General features: G+C 36.2%; 1 protein-coding gene across 19 annotated transcripts in view; it reads left to right on the top strand.

Annotated features, from left to right (window-relative positions):
- The window catches only part of PWWP2A (PWWP domain containing 2A), a 42,656-nt gene that overhangs the window by 9,725 nt on the left and 16,090 nt on the right, over positions 1 to 16,841 (top strand). For 9 of the 19 annotated variants that reach the window (XR_004422011.1, XR_004422010.1, XR_004422012.1 and 6 more), the window contains one exon: positions 7,715 to 8,679. Coding sequence is in view for 13 of the 19 variants with exons in the window: in XM_033097092.1 (XP_032952983.1) it covers positions 7,715 to 8,679 (965 nt within the window). In the remaining 6 variants the exon portion in view is untranslated. Of the gene's footprint in view, positions 1 to 83; positions 528 to 7,714; positions 10,370 to 14,256; positions 14,363 to 15,092; positions 15,241 to 16,841 lie in introns of those variants that run through there. The other 10 variants (XM_033097081.1, XM_033097088.1, XM_033097089.1 and 7 more) reach the window with 5 other exon arrangements.

The following is a 16,841-nucleotide window of genomic DNA, read 5'->3' as shown; positions in this document are numbered from 1 at the left end:
ACTAGGGAATGAGATAACTAGGAGTTGTTTACAAATGGAGGGTGGGAGATGTTTCTCATCTACCCTGGGGCAGATGGCTTTGTAAGGAAATGATTGGCTTTGTCATGAAGAGAAAGTTATGTCTCAATAGTGAATTTAGTCCTTATGGTCCTTTCTGCTTCCTATATGCTTTTAAAACCTAATAGAAAAGGGCTCACATTTGAGTGACACATTTCAAAGTTAGGGAAAGGGAGATTTTTTTTGTGCTCGCCTTTTATTAAATAATGGGAGTGGACTATAGCTGAGCTTAAGTTTTTAACAAAATGATTTAGCCACTTTCAATTTCATCACTAATCAAGCCTTCATTGGCCGTCTTGTTAAGAGACTAGTGTTCTCTGCCCACCACACTTACCTAACCCTCATAACGCCACCCTCCTCTTTCTGCCAGATGGATTACTTTTATTGCTTGTTGAAGCCTCTGAATCCTTACCTGTCTCCTGTGGAAGAGGGAATCATGTTGCTGACTGGTGATTCCTATGCTGCACCTGGTTATCTGTTGACTTTTATCACACCTGCTCAGTGTTTTACTTTTTTAAAAGCAACCTTTTGGTTACCAACTTTCAAAAATGGGTAATCACTCTTACTTCACCACTCCTCATTTCAGTCTTCATTTAATCAGCTCGGGCCCTTCTAAATGTCCCATTTGATGCAAAGCCCATTGCCTGATCACTAATACATAGTGATTTCTTTCTCTCCAGTCTGTAGCCTCTTGGCAATGACTGTTGCATTCTAGTCTCACCTACTGTAGTTGGGTCCTAGGGCTAGGACCTAGTTTTATACTATTTGACTATAATGAGCGTACTTGTATTTGAATATAGAATTTTGTGCTTACTGGTACTTGAGGTGAGTTTACTGGCATTTATGCTTAAATAGGACATTTTCTTTTTTTTTATATACCTTAAAAGTTTTGGTGGAACGGAGGTAAACTAAATTTAAGATCATACTTTTAAAAACTAGTTTAGTTTTCTATTTTGAAATAATTTCAGGCATAGCAGAGAACTCATGCACTCTATCTGGATTCACTAATTCTTAACATTTTGCTACATTTGCTTTGTCATTCTTTTTTTTTTAAATTAGTTTCAGGTGCACAAAACAATGCAATAGTTAGACATTTATCATTTATGTCCCTCACACAGTGACAATCACCCTCCCCCAGTCTACTACCCCTCTGACATCGCACAGAGCCATTACGTTTCCACTGTCTCTATTCCTAATGCTAATATATATATATATAAAATTGTAGTTGACATTCATTATTGTTCAGATTCAGCTTCAGGTGTACAATGCAGTGTTCAGGCATCTACACCATCCATGAAGTGGTCTCCCTAACAAGATAAGTGTCCATCGGATACCCTACAAAATCTTTATAACATTATTGATTGTCATTCTTTATGTAAACATTTTTTTCCTTGAACTATTTGAGAGTAGGTTCCTTTACTCCTTAATACTTGAGCATTCCCTAAGATCAAAGATATTCTTGTACATACCACAATATAGTTTTCAAATTCAGGAAACATTGACAGAGTACTTTTATCTAATTTGCAGCCCATATTTCATTATTTTGTCAATTTTTCCAATAGTGTCCTTTAAAACTTTTCCCCTCCTCCAGTAAATGATCATATATTGCATTTCGTTGCAATATAAAATACAAGTGTAATAGAGACTATTCCACAATTTGGGGTTGTCTGACACTTGCTCATGAAAGGTTCAGGTTATACAGGCCGCGTGTTCTCGGTGCTCATCTGCAGGCCTGTGATCATCATTTGCCCTCATCGTTTGTGATGGATTCTCCCTCAGGTCAGGGTGTTTTCCTGTTATTCTCCCATCTAGTTACTGTTACTTCTCTTGCATTAATAATTCCTTTACCACCATGAAAATATACTACTTCTCATCAAACTTTCCACTCTACGTAGGTAGCACATAAAATGGGCCAACTTATCTTAACCATTTTTAAGTGTATAGTTCAGTACATTCACATTGTGAAATAGATCTCCAGAACTTTTCATCTTGCATTACTAAAGCTACACCCATTAAACAATTCCCCATTTTCCCCTCCCTTCAGTCTCTGGCAACTATCATTCTGCTTTCTATGAATTTGACTACGTTAGATATTTTATATAAGTGGAATCATAGTATCTTTTTTTGTGTGTGACAGACTTATTTCACTTAGCATAATGTTCTCAAGGTTCATCCATGTTGTAACGTGACAGGATTTCCTTTTTAAGGTTGAATGATATTGCATTGTATGTATATAACACACTTGATTTACCCGTTTGTCCCTTGATGGGCACTTGGGTTGTTTCTACCTTTTTGGCTATTGTAAGTAATGCTGCTGTGAAAATGGGGTTGCAAATACCCCTCTGAGACGGTGTTTTCAATTATTTTGGATATATACCCAGAAGTGGCTTGTATTTTCAGTTTTTTGAGGCATAGTGTATGTTTTTATTTTGTAAATTTTCTATTTCATATAGTTGAGTGTTGAACTAATTTCATTTGTGCTTAGATTAAACTGACATAACCAATATAACAGAGGTGAAATGTAAACCAAAATAAGCTTGCTTCACAGTTTTCTCCCCTTTATGATTTAATCTCTTGCTAATTTAAGGAGAGGTATTTTCTGAAAACCTTTTCTTTGAAATAAAATTAATCTGAGTATTATTTTTAAGTGGCTAATTGAACATAAATTTTTCCTACTGTAGATTCTTTATGGGAAAAGAATTCTGGGAGGGAATGTGTTCTTTTTGTCTCTGTTGATCCATTTATTGGAGAGAGGTTTGGTCCAGCCAGGGGCCTGTCTCAGTTAACCTTCCTGAACTTTTTTTCCTCAGTGTTGAATTCTTCAGGACCTCTGTTGGCATGCCTAAGGTTTGTAATGCCTTAGCTGTTAGTTTCTTTATTTTTAGTGTATAATAGTTTAAAAAGAATCTCCTGCAGTTGCAGCTTGGCAACAACCAGAATTAAGAATCAGTTGTGCACTATTAAATGGTTGTAAAAAGGAAGGAAAAGAATATACTCCTAGGTCAGAGATGAGGTGATTGAGGTTGCTGTGAAATTAATGCTGCTGAACACTATGTCAGCATTTAGAAAACACTATAAGAATAAGAGGTAAGAATTATCGATATATCTGACATTTTACAAAGTTGAATAGTTGTTGGTAAACGTTTTTAGTTTTGTTTGAGGTATTCCTCTGTAAAAGGAATCTGGGTGATGGTCATGAGCTTCATTCCAAGAAGTGCATATTTAGGTACAGGATTGATAATGCTAGAAATCTTGAGCGAATACCTTAGTTTTGTAAAGCTTATTAGTGGGCAAATAAAGGCTTCATTTAGTCAGCTAGAATCATCAATAAAATTCAAATAGCTAAAGTGGAACCCAATTAATAGAAAATATTCTCCTACTTCCTATAATAGTCACATTTTGAATTTGGCTTAAATACTCTACATTTGTTTTATCTTTATATTAGCTGAGGATTCTTTTTATAATGATTTGCTCTTGCCTTTACACAAAATAACTATTAAGCCCAAGTATTCTCCCTCAAAATTTTAGCACTCAGTATTCCTAAATTGTTAAGAAGATTGCTCTACTTAAAAGCTTTACAGGTTCACAGGAAGTTGTATAGATTGTACAGAAAGGTCTCGTGTACAATTCGTATGGTTTTCCCCAGAAGCTGTTTTTATTTAAACCATAATTCGTGAATATTTTGCCTTTAAAATTTTGGAGTAGTGGTTAAAGAAGACTGAAATGGGTAAGGGTTAGAATGAGTCACTAATACATTAGTAAATATCTTCCTGCTGTACAAAGAAGGGGTGGGGAAAAGAGGAGACATACTTTGTGTCTTATTACCCAGTTCCTGGAGTATTTGTAAAAAGTTCTTTTAGAAAAAGTTCTCAAGCAAGGGTTCTAATTAGCCTTCTTCTCCACCAGTCATTAAAATCTTCCTCTGCTGAGGTCATCCTTTAGTGAGCATTTACATGGAACATAAAAATACCTTCATCTTAGAAAAAGCTAAAGCAAAAGTGCTTGCTAAAAATTCCGATCCTGGGTTCTACCATAGCGGAGAAGTGGGGGAGTGTCAGTCGGCCGTGGGGCAGGGCTTAGGAATCTCAATTTTCAAACACCGGTATTGTGCTGCAGATTTCCACAGACCACTTGAGAAATTAGATTTGAGGATTTTTAAGACGCGATAGTTTTGTGGCTACTTTATATTCTTTTTTTTTTCTTTTTTTTGATTGGGGAATATTGGGGAACAGTATGTTTCTCCAGGACCCATCAGCTCCAAGTTGTTGTCCTTCAATCTACAGTAGTACCTCGGTTTTCGAACGTCTCCGTTGACGAACATTTCAGTTTACGAATGCTGTAAATTTTATGGATCTGTGGTATCATTAGATAGTAAAATTCATGTTAAATTTGCAGTTTTAGGGGTTGATTTTAAATGTCTGGAACGGATGAATCCATTTTGCATTACTTTCTATGGGGAAACCGTGCCTCGGTTTTCGAACGTTTCAGAACTCGGTCTTCCAGAATGGATTACATTAGAAAACCGAGGTACCACTAGTTGTGGAGTGCGCAGCTCAGCTCCAAGTGAACCGGCAAACTTTTTGAGAGCCCTCGCTCTAACAAACTGAGCCATCCGGCCACGACATCTCGGCCATGACAACTCGTCTTCAATCTAGTTGTGGCGGGCACAGCTCACTGGCCCATCTGGGAATCAAACTGGCAACCCTGTTGTTCAGAGCTCGCGGTCTAACCAACTGAGCCATCTGGCTGCCCTACTTTATATTCTTAAGGTTACAGTTTCATAGGTTAAGTAGCTTTCAAAAATTTGAGCATAGTTACAAATATATTTTGCATGTGAATTCATATATATATATATATATATATATATATGAAACATTCATTGTAGTTACCTGTGTTACCTGTATTTACACTAATTTCTTTTAAAATTTTAATCAGAGTTGCAACCCTCGAAACTGATTTTACAACCAACATCTCCACCCTCAGTTTGAAACACTCCCACGGTATTAAGTGTTGTCCATGAGAGTGACAGCATGATTACTGAGATGGAGTAGGACATTGATTCCGTTTTCTTTTTAAAGTGATGTATCTTTTGTTCCTTTGAGGAAGTTTTATTATTTAAAACTTTTTCTGCTTTTGCCAATCACCCCCCACCCAGAATTACCAGTTTGTACTTTTTTCCCAGTTCTTTTGATGCCTGCATTTTCCATTCATCATTACCCAATTAAGCGCCTCCCTGTGTTACTAACAACATTTAATACTTGTATTTTATCTACTTAAGAGTGAAAGACAAGGAAAAAAAAAAACAGATGTGAAATTAATGTTAACGAAATTCCATGAGGGTAAACATTAGATTCCACAGCTTATTTGACATAAACAACTTTAATAATTGGCTGGGTCATCCTCACATTGAGATTATAAGCTAAAGATAGAGAAAAGATCCCAAACTCTAGTTAATTATTAGTTGAAAATAAGATCAAATTACTTGAATGAAGTATATTAAATGAAATAAATTTTAGCCAAGAAAAATGGCTAGCATTTATTGACCTGGATCCTTTAAGATAGTGTTTATCCATTTTATGCATGTGAAAACGGAATTCAGAGAGTTTTAGTAATGCCCAAGGATACAAGGTTGATAAGAAACAGCTGTGAAACTTTATCTCCAATGTTAAGATGATTATGTTTTAGTTATTTCTAAAAAAGGGAAGGAAATTTGTTGTTTGTTCAGATATGGAAATGTGAAAGTGTAATGGGGACAAAATGATGGCTTCTTATGAATCAGGAAATTTTATTGTTAATACAAATAGTCTTACCTCAAATAAGTTGTATTGTTTTATGTAGCTCTGGATTAAAACACAGAATACACCTCTTCTTTGTCCTGTCATCTTGAAAAAGTGTTTATTGAGCACCTATATATAAGAAAAGGCTAAATGTCGAAGTGCCTTGCAATTAAGTAGTTAATGCTATGCTAGAATACAAAACCCACATTTTGTAAAGTCTAACGGGAGGGTGTCCTTCCCAGACCCAAACTTATCCCACCCGCGGTTAAAAAAAAAAGACTTTCCTCTTCCTTTGTGATTTATAAGTATTTGTTATAAGTTGTTGGTTTGTAGTAGCCAAGCTAACAAGGCTTTAGGGAGAAAACTATTTAGGTGTTAGATCCAGATATCCTGGTGGTGTTGGCTCGTCCTCTATCCTTGCCTGATTTTAGATGCACCTACCACCATAAATTACCTAATCTCAAGATTTCTTCTCAAGAAAGGTATTCTGAACCTTTGGGGGCATAAGGACATTTTAGAGAATCTGAGAACCAAGTTCTCCAGGAAAACAGACATGTAAAACATTTGCATCTGATGTCAGGTTCAGCCTGACGGCCTGATGCTGATCCTTGGGTTCTAAGCACCTCTGCCTTAAAGGATTGGCGTTATAATTACACTGTGTTTGATGCTGTTTGACTCAGTATTTAAAATTAACATGTATATAATGAAATTATTTGCTAGTGTGATTTTATTTTTATGTGTAGGAATCTGAGTTTAGTGAGTTTGGTTTAAGGATTCTTAATGTTTAACCCAGGCAGATTAAGCCACAGTTACTTCTGAGTCTACATAAGAAACAAAGCTATTGGCCCCTGTTTTATTAGAGACTGCGAATTGGTCCTTTGAGGAAGTTTTGTGTTCTATAAAGATTTGTGTTCTATATCAGTACTTTGCAAACTGGGTCTAGACCTAGAGTTTTTGAAATCCATTTTATGTGTCTAGGATTAAAACAAATCGACCAAAATAGAAAAAAATTATCGTTATGTACATATACTATAAGGTTAAGTATTTAGTGAAACTTGGTTAAGTGTGTGTATTTAATATGTGTAGATGCATGCATGTATTGTATATAAGCATTTTTATTGCATTGCAATTTGAAATTATTTCTTAACGTGTGATGTGATTTTAAAAAGTTAGAAAGCCACAACTCTGTATCTGTCTGCTTTTGAGGTAATTTGAATATCTGAATTTCTAGTATTTATATGTTTATTTATTTATTTATTTATTTATTTATTTATTTGTGTGGGGGAGGTGGTGTGGATGAATGGGTTAAGAGTTAGGGTGCAAGAATGAAGGAGCAACGATCTTTGAAACTTTAGCAATTAATATTACCCAATATTAACTACCCAAAATTTTTGGGTAGTTAAGGCTGAATTTGTTTTGTGAAGCTTTTGAAAAACTTATAAGCAGCGGAAGATTACATGTGTTACAGATTTATAATTACATTTATTGGACGTGTTGTGTATAGTTCAGCAAACATAATAATATCAAATGTTGTTTAATATTAAGGTATCTGGTATCCTTTCTGATTCAAGACTGGAAAGGTCTACTTTAAATAAGTTCAGCTATTCTAGCATTGCTTAGAGCAGCCATTTGAGTATTTCTGTTTTAACCTAAAATGTGGGACCAATAAGATATGGAGGGCTTTGGGATTTTGGGGGGGAGGTGGTCAGTAGGTGTTGCTCTTTAATATGAAATAATTTTTTGTTTTTGCTCTTTAATATGAAGTAGTGTTCAGGAAAAGTCATGCAAATAAATAAACATTAGGTATTGTTTAAGAAAATGAATTATAGACATTAACTTAATGACTTCTATTTTATTTTTTTTTTTCATTTCTTTCTAAGGTTTGGGCCCCATGGGATCCCTGTGACAGTATTTCCCAAAAGGGAATATAAGGATAAACCTGAAGCCATGCAGCTCCAAAGTACTACATTCCAAGAAGGGACAGAAGTCAAGTGTGAAGTGAATGGTGCTGTTCCCAATGACCCTTCTCCAGTCCCGCCTCCCGAGCTGAGCTTGGCTGAAAGCCTGTGGACTTCCAAACCACCACCTCTCTTCCATGAAGGAGCACCTTATCCTCCCCCTTTGTTTATCAGGGACACATATAACCAATCAATACCTCAGCCACCTCCTCGGAAAATTAAGCGACCCAAACGAAAAATGTACAGGGAAGAACCTACTTCAATAATGAATGCTATTAAACTACGACCCAGGCAAGTCCTGTGTGACAAATGTAAAAACAGTGTTGTTGCTGAAAAAAAGGAAATTAGGAAAGGTAGCAGTGCAAGTGACTCTTCTAAATATGAAGATAAAAAACGGAGAAATGAAAGTGTAACTACTGTGAACAAAAAACTGAAAACTGACCATAAAGTAGATGGGAAAAACCAAAATGAAAGCCAGAAAAGAAATGCTGTGGTTAAGGTTTCAAATATTGCTCACAGCAGAGGCAGAGTAGTCAAAGTTTCTGCTCAGGCAAATACATCAAAAGCTCAGTTAAGTACTAAAAAAGTGCTCCAGAGTAAGAACATGGATCATGCAAAAGCTCGGGAAGTGTTGAAAATTGCCAAAGAAAAGGCACAAAAGAAGCAAAGTGAAACCTCTACGTCCAAAAATGCACATTCAAAAGTCCATTTTACACGTCGATATCAGAATTCTAGCTCAGGTTCCCTTCCACCCCGGGTTCGTTTAAAACCACAAAGGTACAGGAATGAAGAAAATGACTCTTCTCTGAAGACAGGACTTGAGAAAATTCGGAGTGGCAAGATGGCACCCAAGCCCCAGTCTCGTTGCACCTCTACCCGCGCAGCAGGTGAGGCCCCTTCAGAAAATCAGGGTCCCTCAGAAGGTCCTGAAGAGGCCAGCAGTGAGGTTCAGGACACAAATGAAGTGCTTGTGACTGGTGAGCAGGATGAACCACAGACAATGGGCAAAAAGGGCAGCAGAAACAATATCTCTGTTTACATGACCCTAAATCAAAAGAAATCTGACTCATCCAGTGCTTCAGTGTGTAGCCTTGATAGCACGGATGATCTGAAGTCCTCTAACTCCGAGTGTAGTTCTGAAAGCTTTGATTTTCCTCCAGGCAGTATGCATGCACCTTCCACCTCCTCCACACCCTCTTCAAAGGAAGAGAAAAAGCTCACTAATTCCTTGAAAATGAAAGTCTTTTCCAAAAACGTCTCTAAATGCGTCACACCAGATGGCAGGACCATATGTGTAGGGGACATTGTTTGGGCGAAGATATATGGCTTCCCTTGGTGGCCAGCCCGTATTCTTACTATAACTGTGAGCCGGAAAGATAACGGCCTTTTAGTTCGACAGGAGGCCCGTATTTCATGGTTCGGGTCTCCAACAACATCTTTCCTTGCTCTTTCACAACTGTCCCCCTTTTTAGAAAACTTCCAGTCACGCTTTAATAAGAAGAGAAAGGGCCTGTATCGAAAGGCTATCACAGAGGCAGCTAAGGCTGCCAAGCAGCTGACCCCAGAAGTACGGGCTCTGTTGACACAGTTTGAAACGTGAACATGGACAGCAAGGTAGGCAAGAGCCATTGGAAGGCGCCAGATTGTCTAGTCTAGTTAGGAGTAACTTCTACCGAATAGCTTGGCCAAATTAGAGAGAGAAATTGTACTCTGTTGGCTGCTTTTTTATACTTATAACCATTTTTAGACTGAGAAGCTAAACTGAACAAGCAATCAAGTTTTGTTTTAAAAAGTGAGATTTTAGCAGTATTTTTCAGTTTTGAAGTCTAAAACCATCCGAAGGCATAGGAACCATAGCCTCCACTGAAAATGAATTTTTGCAGGGACTGTTAATTGCCATTTGTACCTAGTATTGTGTGTGTGTGTATATACACATGTACATATGTGTGTGTATATACGTACATACTATATATCTAATACAGCCTGTCACTATGTGACAAAGGTTGCATATTGGATTGCAGTAAGGGCTGGTGAGCTGGGGGGAATAGTATGGATATTTAATGACTACTTGTATTTTAATTAATGAACACATAGCCTTTCTATGTGCAGAATGGCGCACGAGCTTGATACTTAGGTGTTTGACAAAGTGAGATGCTTGCTATTCAGTTGCAGACTGGGGAAATAGCTCAGTATTTGGGATTAATACTGTCAAGGCTGGCTAGGTCATGTGTCTCTCTCCTTCATCCAATGGGGATTTAACAGAAACTTTCAAACTTCTGGTTTGGGAGTTTAAATAGGTTTGTCTTTGGATATGTAAATAGTTGATTACTAAATTTGGTCAGATTTCTCCTGACTGGTGGTTCCTAAATTCTTAGGATACGTCCTGGTAAATTACACTTTGTGAATTAATTGTCATATGTGTAATTGTTGCATTTTGGATGTACCTAATTTGATAATTAAAAAAAAAAATTTCCGTTTAAGGTATCTGTTTGCAGGTCAGAAAATGAGAAAATGTAATTGTGTAATGCTCTGAAATGTAAAAAAAAAAAGCTGTAAATAAAATCGACTAAATCCAAATTATTTGTGTGTGTTTCTCAAAAAGCTTTGAAAAATTTCAAGGTGGTAGAAAGTTATTCTTTTATCTGTATAGAGGAGGTGAAAAATCTTATTTGCCCTATCAATATATCTGAATACAGATAAAATTCAAATAGTGATTGATTAGTATATTCTTAATGAGGTTTTGTAGTATAGAGGTCTGACGCTGCTTCTAGATTTGAGACCCTTCTCCCGCCAGTTTCTCATAAATGTGTGGGTTTCAGTTTTTTTACTTTTAACTTTAATATTTCATCACATGCTTCATTTTTTATATTTGGGTAATTACAACCAGTCTCTTTTCTCTTTGGTCTTCTGCCTCAGGTATCACTGCTTTTGGGACTAGTAACTTAGCTCATTTTTCTACATGGTCCACGTGTCCCTAAGAATTGATTTCTTTTCATTTTTAGCTTTGTATTAGTGAAAAATATATCAGATTTCCTATGGAGGCAATTTTATCCCAAGATTTTTTTAAGTTGCTTTCATGCTTTTTGTATCTAACTTAAATTTGATAATAATATCGTTTCACACTTTTGGAAATGTGAAATTTTTAAAGAGCAACTTTTTGTGGATTTCTAAGTAATCCAATTTGAAATATCTTAGTTACTATGAGATTAATAATGATGAAAAGATTAATGGAGATTGAAAATCAATAGACTTCTGTCAGCTTCCTTAAGGTTATGAACTTCTATGATTTATGTACCGATTTCTGCAAAAGAAAATAGAATATCTTCTGGGGAACTCAGTCAATGCTTTTTGATTATAATGAACACACAATTGAAAAAAAACCAAGATATTTCACTTGAATGGAACATATTCTTTCCTGCAAACAGAAACAACTATACTACTTTTAAAATTCTCTTATTATAACAGGTTGAAAGAAGTTCACATCGTGATTGAGGGGTTTTAAGGAAGTAGCTTAAAAGACTTTCCAAGTATTTGTTTCAGATTAATGAACTTGTTCAGATATTTTTGAAAGTTTGATATATAAGGTTCAGAAAGGTTTAAACAAGGCAGAGCCTAAAATACGTAATTCCAAGGCTCCGCGTAATGATCAGGTGAGTTTTAACAGTGGTTTTGCTAATATAGTTAAGTGCTTTGGCAAATTTGCTCTTGTGGCATAAGCCAGATCTGTTTCAGAAGCCGTTGGAAAGAAAAAGAAAATAGTCATGATTTTATGTAGTCCATTCCTTTGAGGAAAGGGTTTGAAACAATCACAAATGTGCGTGATCTCCACTTAAGCCAAGTATTCCCTCCATTTTAAGCTGGCAATCTGGCATATTCCATCTGCAGTTTCAATAAGGAAACAAGTTTTAAAGAACTAAACACGAACCCAATAGCTGCATATCAGTGTTCTATTCAAAAGGAAATTTCTTAAGCAGCTAGATTCATTTGTGGATGGAGATAGAGAATTGGGTAATTGTACCCTTTTCTTTACATTTCTCTTTAGAAAAGGTAAAATGAGGCATTTTCTTGTTTTATGGAGATAATCAAATGGGTAAATTTTTTCCCCATGCAGAGAGAAAACTAGTCTTGGGCCAAATCTCCAGTGGTCTAAGAAAAGTGGCTAAAGCATAGGATTAGCAAGTGGAGTTGTAAAAGCCAAAGATGTCCTTATTCCTAGAATTCTCAGAAGTTAGAAGTGGTAGAGTATTTCTCCCTTTTAGTTTTCTAGAATATATAGGCCAGAAAACTGACTGTTCATTTGGAAGGAATATCTGTACAACTCATTTATAGTTATGGAACTGGAGACCTAAAAGATGAGATAAAAGAATTCCTACTCTGAAGTCCAGTTGCATGACTTGATGGTGTGTCTCTATATGGGTTTTTTAAAAAGTTTTTAAAATATAGCTAACATATATGTAATTTGATGGGAAAATATATAAATAGTAATTTTAGACTAGTTCTAAGTAGAATAGACAGGAATATAGATATGAAGGGCTGCAGGCAAAGAATTTGGAACTATTACTAAAATCAACAACCTGCATTAGTGGGTCTGAGTTTCTAATTTTACAAAATATTGAGTTGACCCCTTTTTGAGCAAGTTGTACTTAATATTGTTTATATTGAAGAAAGATACACGTCAACTAGAATAACAATTGGGATTTGGAAATACCTTAGGAAATCTATAATTTGGATTTAAAATTAGCTTTCCCCTTTTAAATTGTAAATTTTTCTAAAGTTTGTGCGGCTTTGTTCACTTTTGTTAAGTACTTATAGCAGAGAAGAGACTGGCAAATGTCTAGAAAAGTTGGTAATGTTTTGATTCAGGATATTGTTTTGATTTGGGCCCAGTGATGCCCTCCAATAGGGAATTTGCAGGGAGAATGAAGACCTTATTTCTAAGTTGCGGCAAATTTAGGGTTTGCTTTAGGATTGTATTAAGATGGTTGTTGAAACAATCTCATTGAAATGCCTGGTATGAGCAATTCAGAAATAGAATAAGAGGCTAGTGCCATGCCTATTGCCAGGAGAAAATAAAACAAGGTGCATTAATTACTTATATCTGGTTCTGACCTAGTTAATAGGCTCTTCATATTCTGATCTGTATTTACAGTTTGTATACACTTACTGTATTCATTCAACAGAGAGTGAATAGAATTAAAACACGAAAGCTTTAGCAATGTTATGCTATTACCGTGTTTCCCCGAAAATTAAGACCTAGTCGGACCATCAGCTCTAATGCCCCTTTTGGAGCAAAAATATAAGACCCGGTATTATATATATTATATATTATATTATACTGGGTCTTATAGTAAAATAAGACCGGGTCTTATTAATTTTTGCTCCAAAAGGCGCATTAGAGCTGATGATCCGGCTAGGTCTTATTTTCGGGGAAACACGGTATATTTTGAATAAAGGGATAGAAAGTTTAAAGTCATAGTGATATAGTCTATATATTTTTAGTTTTCCAGGATGTTTTGGTGTCTTTACCACGGATAGTTGACACTCTGATCAGAAGAGAAACAGTTCAACTTTTTTTAAAAAATCTTTACTTGAGACAACATTTATAAAGTCAAGGAATTTTTCCCCCCTTGTGATTTTAGGTGGAAATAATTTTCTCCTTATCATATTAATAGAACGCTGTAATTTGTTGGGTCTTTTTTTTTTTTTGTATTTTAAAAATTGTCATTAAATATACCTAATGTCAAATTTATCATTTTAACCATTTTTTAGAGTGCACAGTTCTACATTCACATTGTGTATTCATTAACACCATCCATCTGTAATTTGGCTTTTGATAGAAATCTTTTAAATTGGGGATACCATTATTGTTCTATAAGGTGTTTAGAAATTAAGTCACAGGAGTATTTTTCTTGGTCAGGCATTGGCTTCCAGGATTCCTTCCTAATCTACCTATAGTCCTGCACAGTGCTAATGGTGCCCTCATTTTTAAGAACTATAACTGCCTGCCTCTTGGTAAAATTTTTAAGTGAATTAGTGTAACTGCATTTACCCATTAAATACTCTTAAGAGTAGGTTTTAAGGTTAAAACTCCCCTCTCATTGACAAAGACAATTGTTTTGGACAATTTTATGAATATGGAAACCATTAAAATTATATGTTAGTCATAGAATTAGTTTTCAAAACTTAAATGATATACTGTCACACACTTTTGCTATATTTTCAAATTTGTGTACTGTTTTTACGCTTTTTATGTCACTACAATTAATGTAAACAAATGTGCCTTCACACGCCTAGATAACTATTAAAATATAATTCTAAGATTGTCTTGTGTACCACCCTTTGGTAGGAAATACTGAGTTTTTATATTGTCTTTAAATCCAACTTGGGATGAACTGAATAAAATTTTAATGCATCTAATTAATCTCTGGAAAAACTAATTGCCAAACTTGAATTTTTTCTTATAGATTCCTGTTATTCTGGCACAAATTAAAGATTGGTTGCGGGGAGGTGTAAAAGGAAAAGAAGAAACTAGACTCAAAAATTATCAAGATTTATCAAAATAGTGAATTTGTGAGTCAAGTTCTCATTTTCCAACTGAATAAATTAGATGTTTGTAGTAGACATTGTCTAACTTACGGGCTTTCTTCTGTTGGACACTTGTTTGTAAAATAATTTTTTTAAAACTTTGATGTTGAAAACAGGCCAATTTAAAATACCATGTCTTAACACTTAGTTTAAATATGAATTACTTTTTCAGACTTCCTTGTGTCATAGAATGTGACAGTCAGTACACCTTTTATTGCCTTAGAAATCTGAAAGTTAACCAGAAATTATGATTTAAAACTTCTATTTTTTTTGTATTTTAGTGTCAGTATCGAGAAGGAAAATCAGGTACTCTACAACTAAAGAATTAAGCTTTCCCACACTAAAAACCTTGTAATTATAATGCAGATCAAGTTTTATCAAGAACTTTTTTAAAAAGGTAAAAATTAAGGTAATTTTGTAATTCTCAGTGTCTTCAGTTCTGTCCAACACAAAGATTCACTTAGAAGCTGTTGAAAAAGCTTAGAAGGAATATAATCCCCCCACCCCCATAAAATGTAACAATTTGTTTTTGGCTTGGGGAGAGTTTTGTAGAGATGTGAGGATCGTCCTGTTCAGTGTAAAAAATATAAATTGGATAGTTGTAAGTATATACCAGTGATGCAGGTGAGTAGGGGCATTCATTAACCTTTCGGCACCAGTAGCGCTCCATCTCAGGCTTCTATTGAGCAAAGAATCATTCTCTTCCACTTTTCAGGTGCATGGTTGAAAGTACAGGCTCTTGAGCCAGATTTCCTAGATTCAGAGGCTGACTTGGATCTGTCCTGACAAGCTGTGTGATCTTAGGCAGGTTACTCAATGTCATCATCTGTGAAATGAGGAAAATAATAGCACTTCCTCATAAGGTAATTTCTCTTTTAAATATGTAAAGCAATAAAGTGCCTGGCACAAGACTTACAAATATCATTATCATCATTATCATAGCCACCACTTTCCATGTATGGCATAGAAATTTCATTCTGGTAGCTGTTGGTATCTTTGCAATATACATTAAGTATAAATGAAAAAAATGTTATAGCAATGTTATTCTTGCCTGAAAGTTACAATAATCCTAAAATTATGGTCCATAAATATCTAGAAGTAGATAGGAACTAGTAGGCATTTGTGGAGGGCAGCTGGTTTGGAGGCGAAGGTTGAACTGCATTAACATTTCAACTCTTGCCCCATTCATTTATGTATCACCTAAATTCTAGGAGTCTACTTGCTGATTTCTGCTCTTCCCTTATGCCAAGTACAGGGCCTGACATGGCACAAATGATAGTTTACTTGTGAATGAATGAGGAAGAGTGATTCTGGTCCAGACATGATGTACTAACGAGCAGTCAGTCACCAGTTCACAATTCCGACATCCCAAAAAATCCTTTCAGACAGGCATGAGAAGTGTCTGAGCTGGTGGGGCGCAGTGGAATCGAGGTCCTCTTAGGAGAGCTTTCCAAGTATTAGAACCACACAGCGACACTTGTTAGCTTTTAAGTAGTGTAAAGTAGCTGACTCGCGCAGATGCTGTGTTTCCCTGGGACCCTGGCATTTTATTTCAATACTTTGCCAAATGGTGAGAAAGGGGACTTTAATTTGAATATTTTTTATTGCTGTTGGTGTGATTAAATAGGAGACTGTTTCTCCTTCCTAGGAGGGAAATACCTCATATTCCAAGGCCTCGATGTGTGTGCGTTGTGGCTGTATTGGCCAGAGGGGCGTCATTTTTACCCATGGCTCACTTTTGAGATGCTGATTACAAAGCTGTGATTTCCCTCCAGTTGGGCTCTTAGCAGGGCATCGGCTGGGAGTGTCACAGCTTGGTGTGTATCGGCCTAAAACCCTAGAAAAATAACTGGTTAGAAAAATAGTACGAAGGCTAGAAACCGGAATGTCTGTTGTAAAACAAGGTACTGTCTATGCTTTTTCCTGCTTGTTCAGGTTGCATCATACTACATTGTATAAAGAAAAAAGTTATATTGAGTATTCAGCAAGATAATAGGTACATGTATATAATCTTCATTTTTTTTTTAAACCAGTATGAATATTTTTTTTATTGGGGAATATTGGGGAACAGTCTGCTTCTCCAGGGCCCATCAGCTCCGAGTTGTTGTCCTTCAATCTAGTTGTGGAGGGTGCAGCTCAGCTCCAAGTCCAGTCACCGTTTTCAATCTTTAGTTGCAGGGGGCGCAGCCCACCATCCCATGTGGGAATTGAACCGGCAACCTTGTTGAGAGCTCGCGCTCTAACCCACTGAGCCATCTGGCTGCCCCTCTGCAAGCTCAGCGGCAGCTCGTCTTCAATCTAGTTGTGGAGGGCGCAGCTCACTGGCACATGTCGGAATCGAACTGGCAACCTTGGTGTTAATGAGCACTGCGCTCTAACCAACTGAGCCATCTGGCCGCCCAGTATAATCTTAATTCTTTAGTTTTTAATTCTGGGCTTTCCTTTAAGAGTGTGACCTCCTCTA

This window comes from Rhinolophus ferrumequinum, chromosome 24 (genome assembly GCF_004115265.2).
Source record: "Rhinolophus ferrumequinum isolate MPI-CBG mRhiFer1 chromosome 24, mRhiFer1_v1.p, whole genome shotgun sequence".
NCBI classification, from domain to species: Eukaryota; Metazoa; Chordata; class Mammalia; order Chiroptera; family Rhinolophidae; genus Rhinolophus; species Rhinolophus ferrumequinum.
Note: the sequence above shows the minus strand (reverse complement) of the source record. Positions and strands in the feature narration are given on the sequence as shown.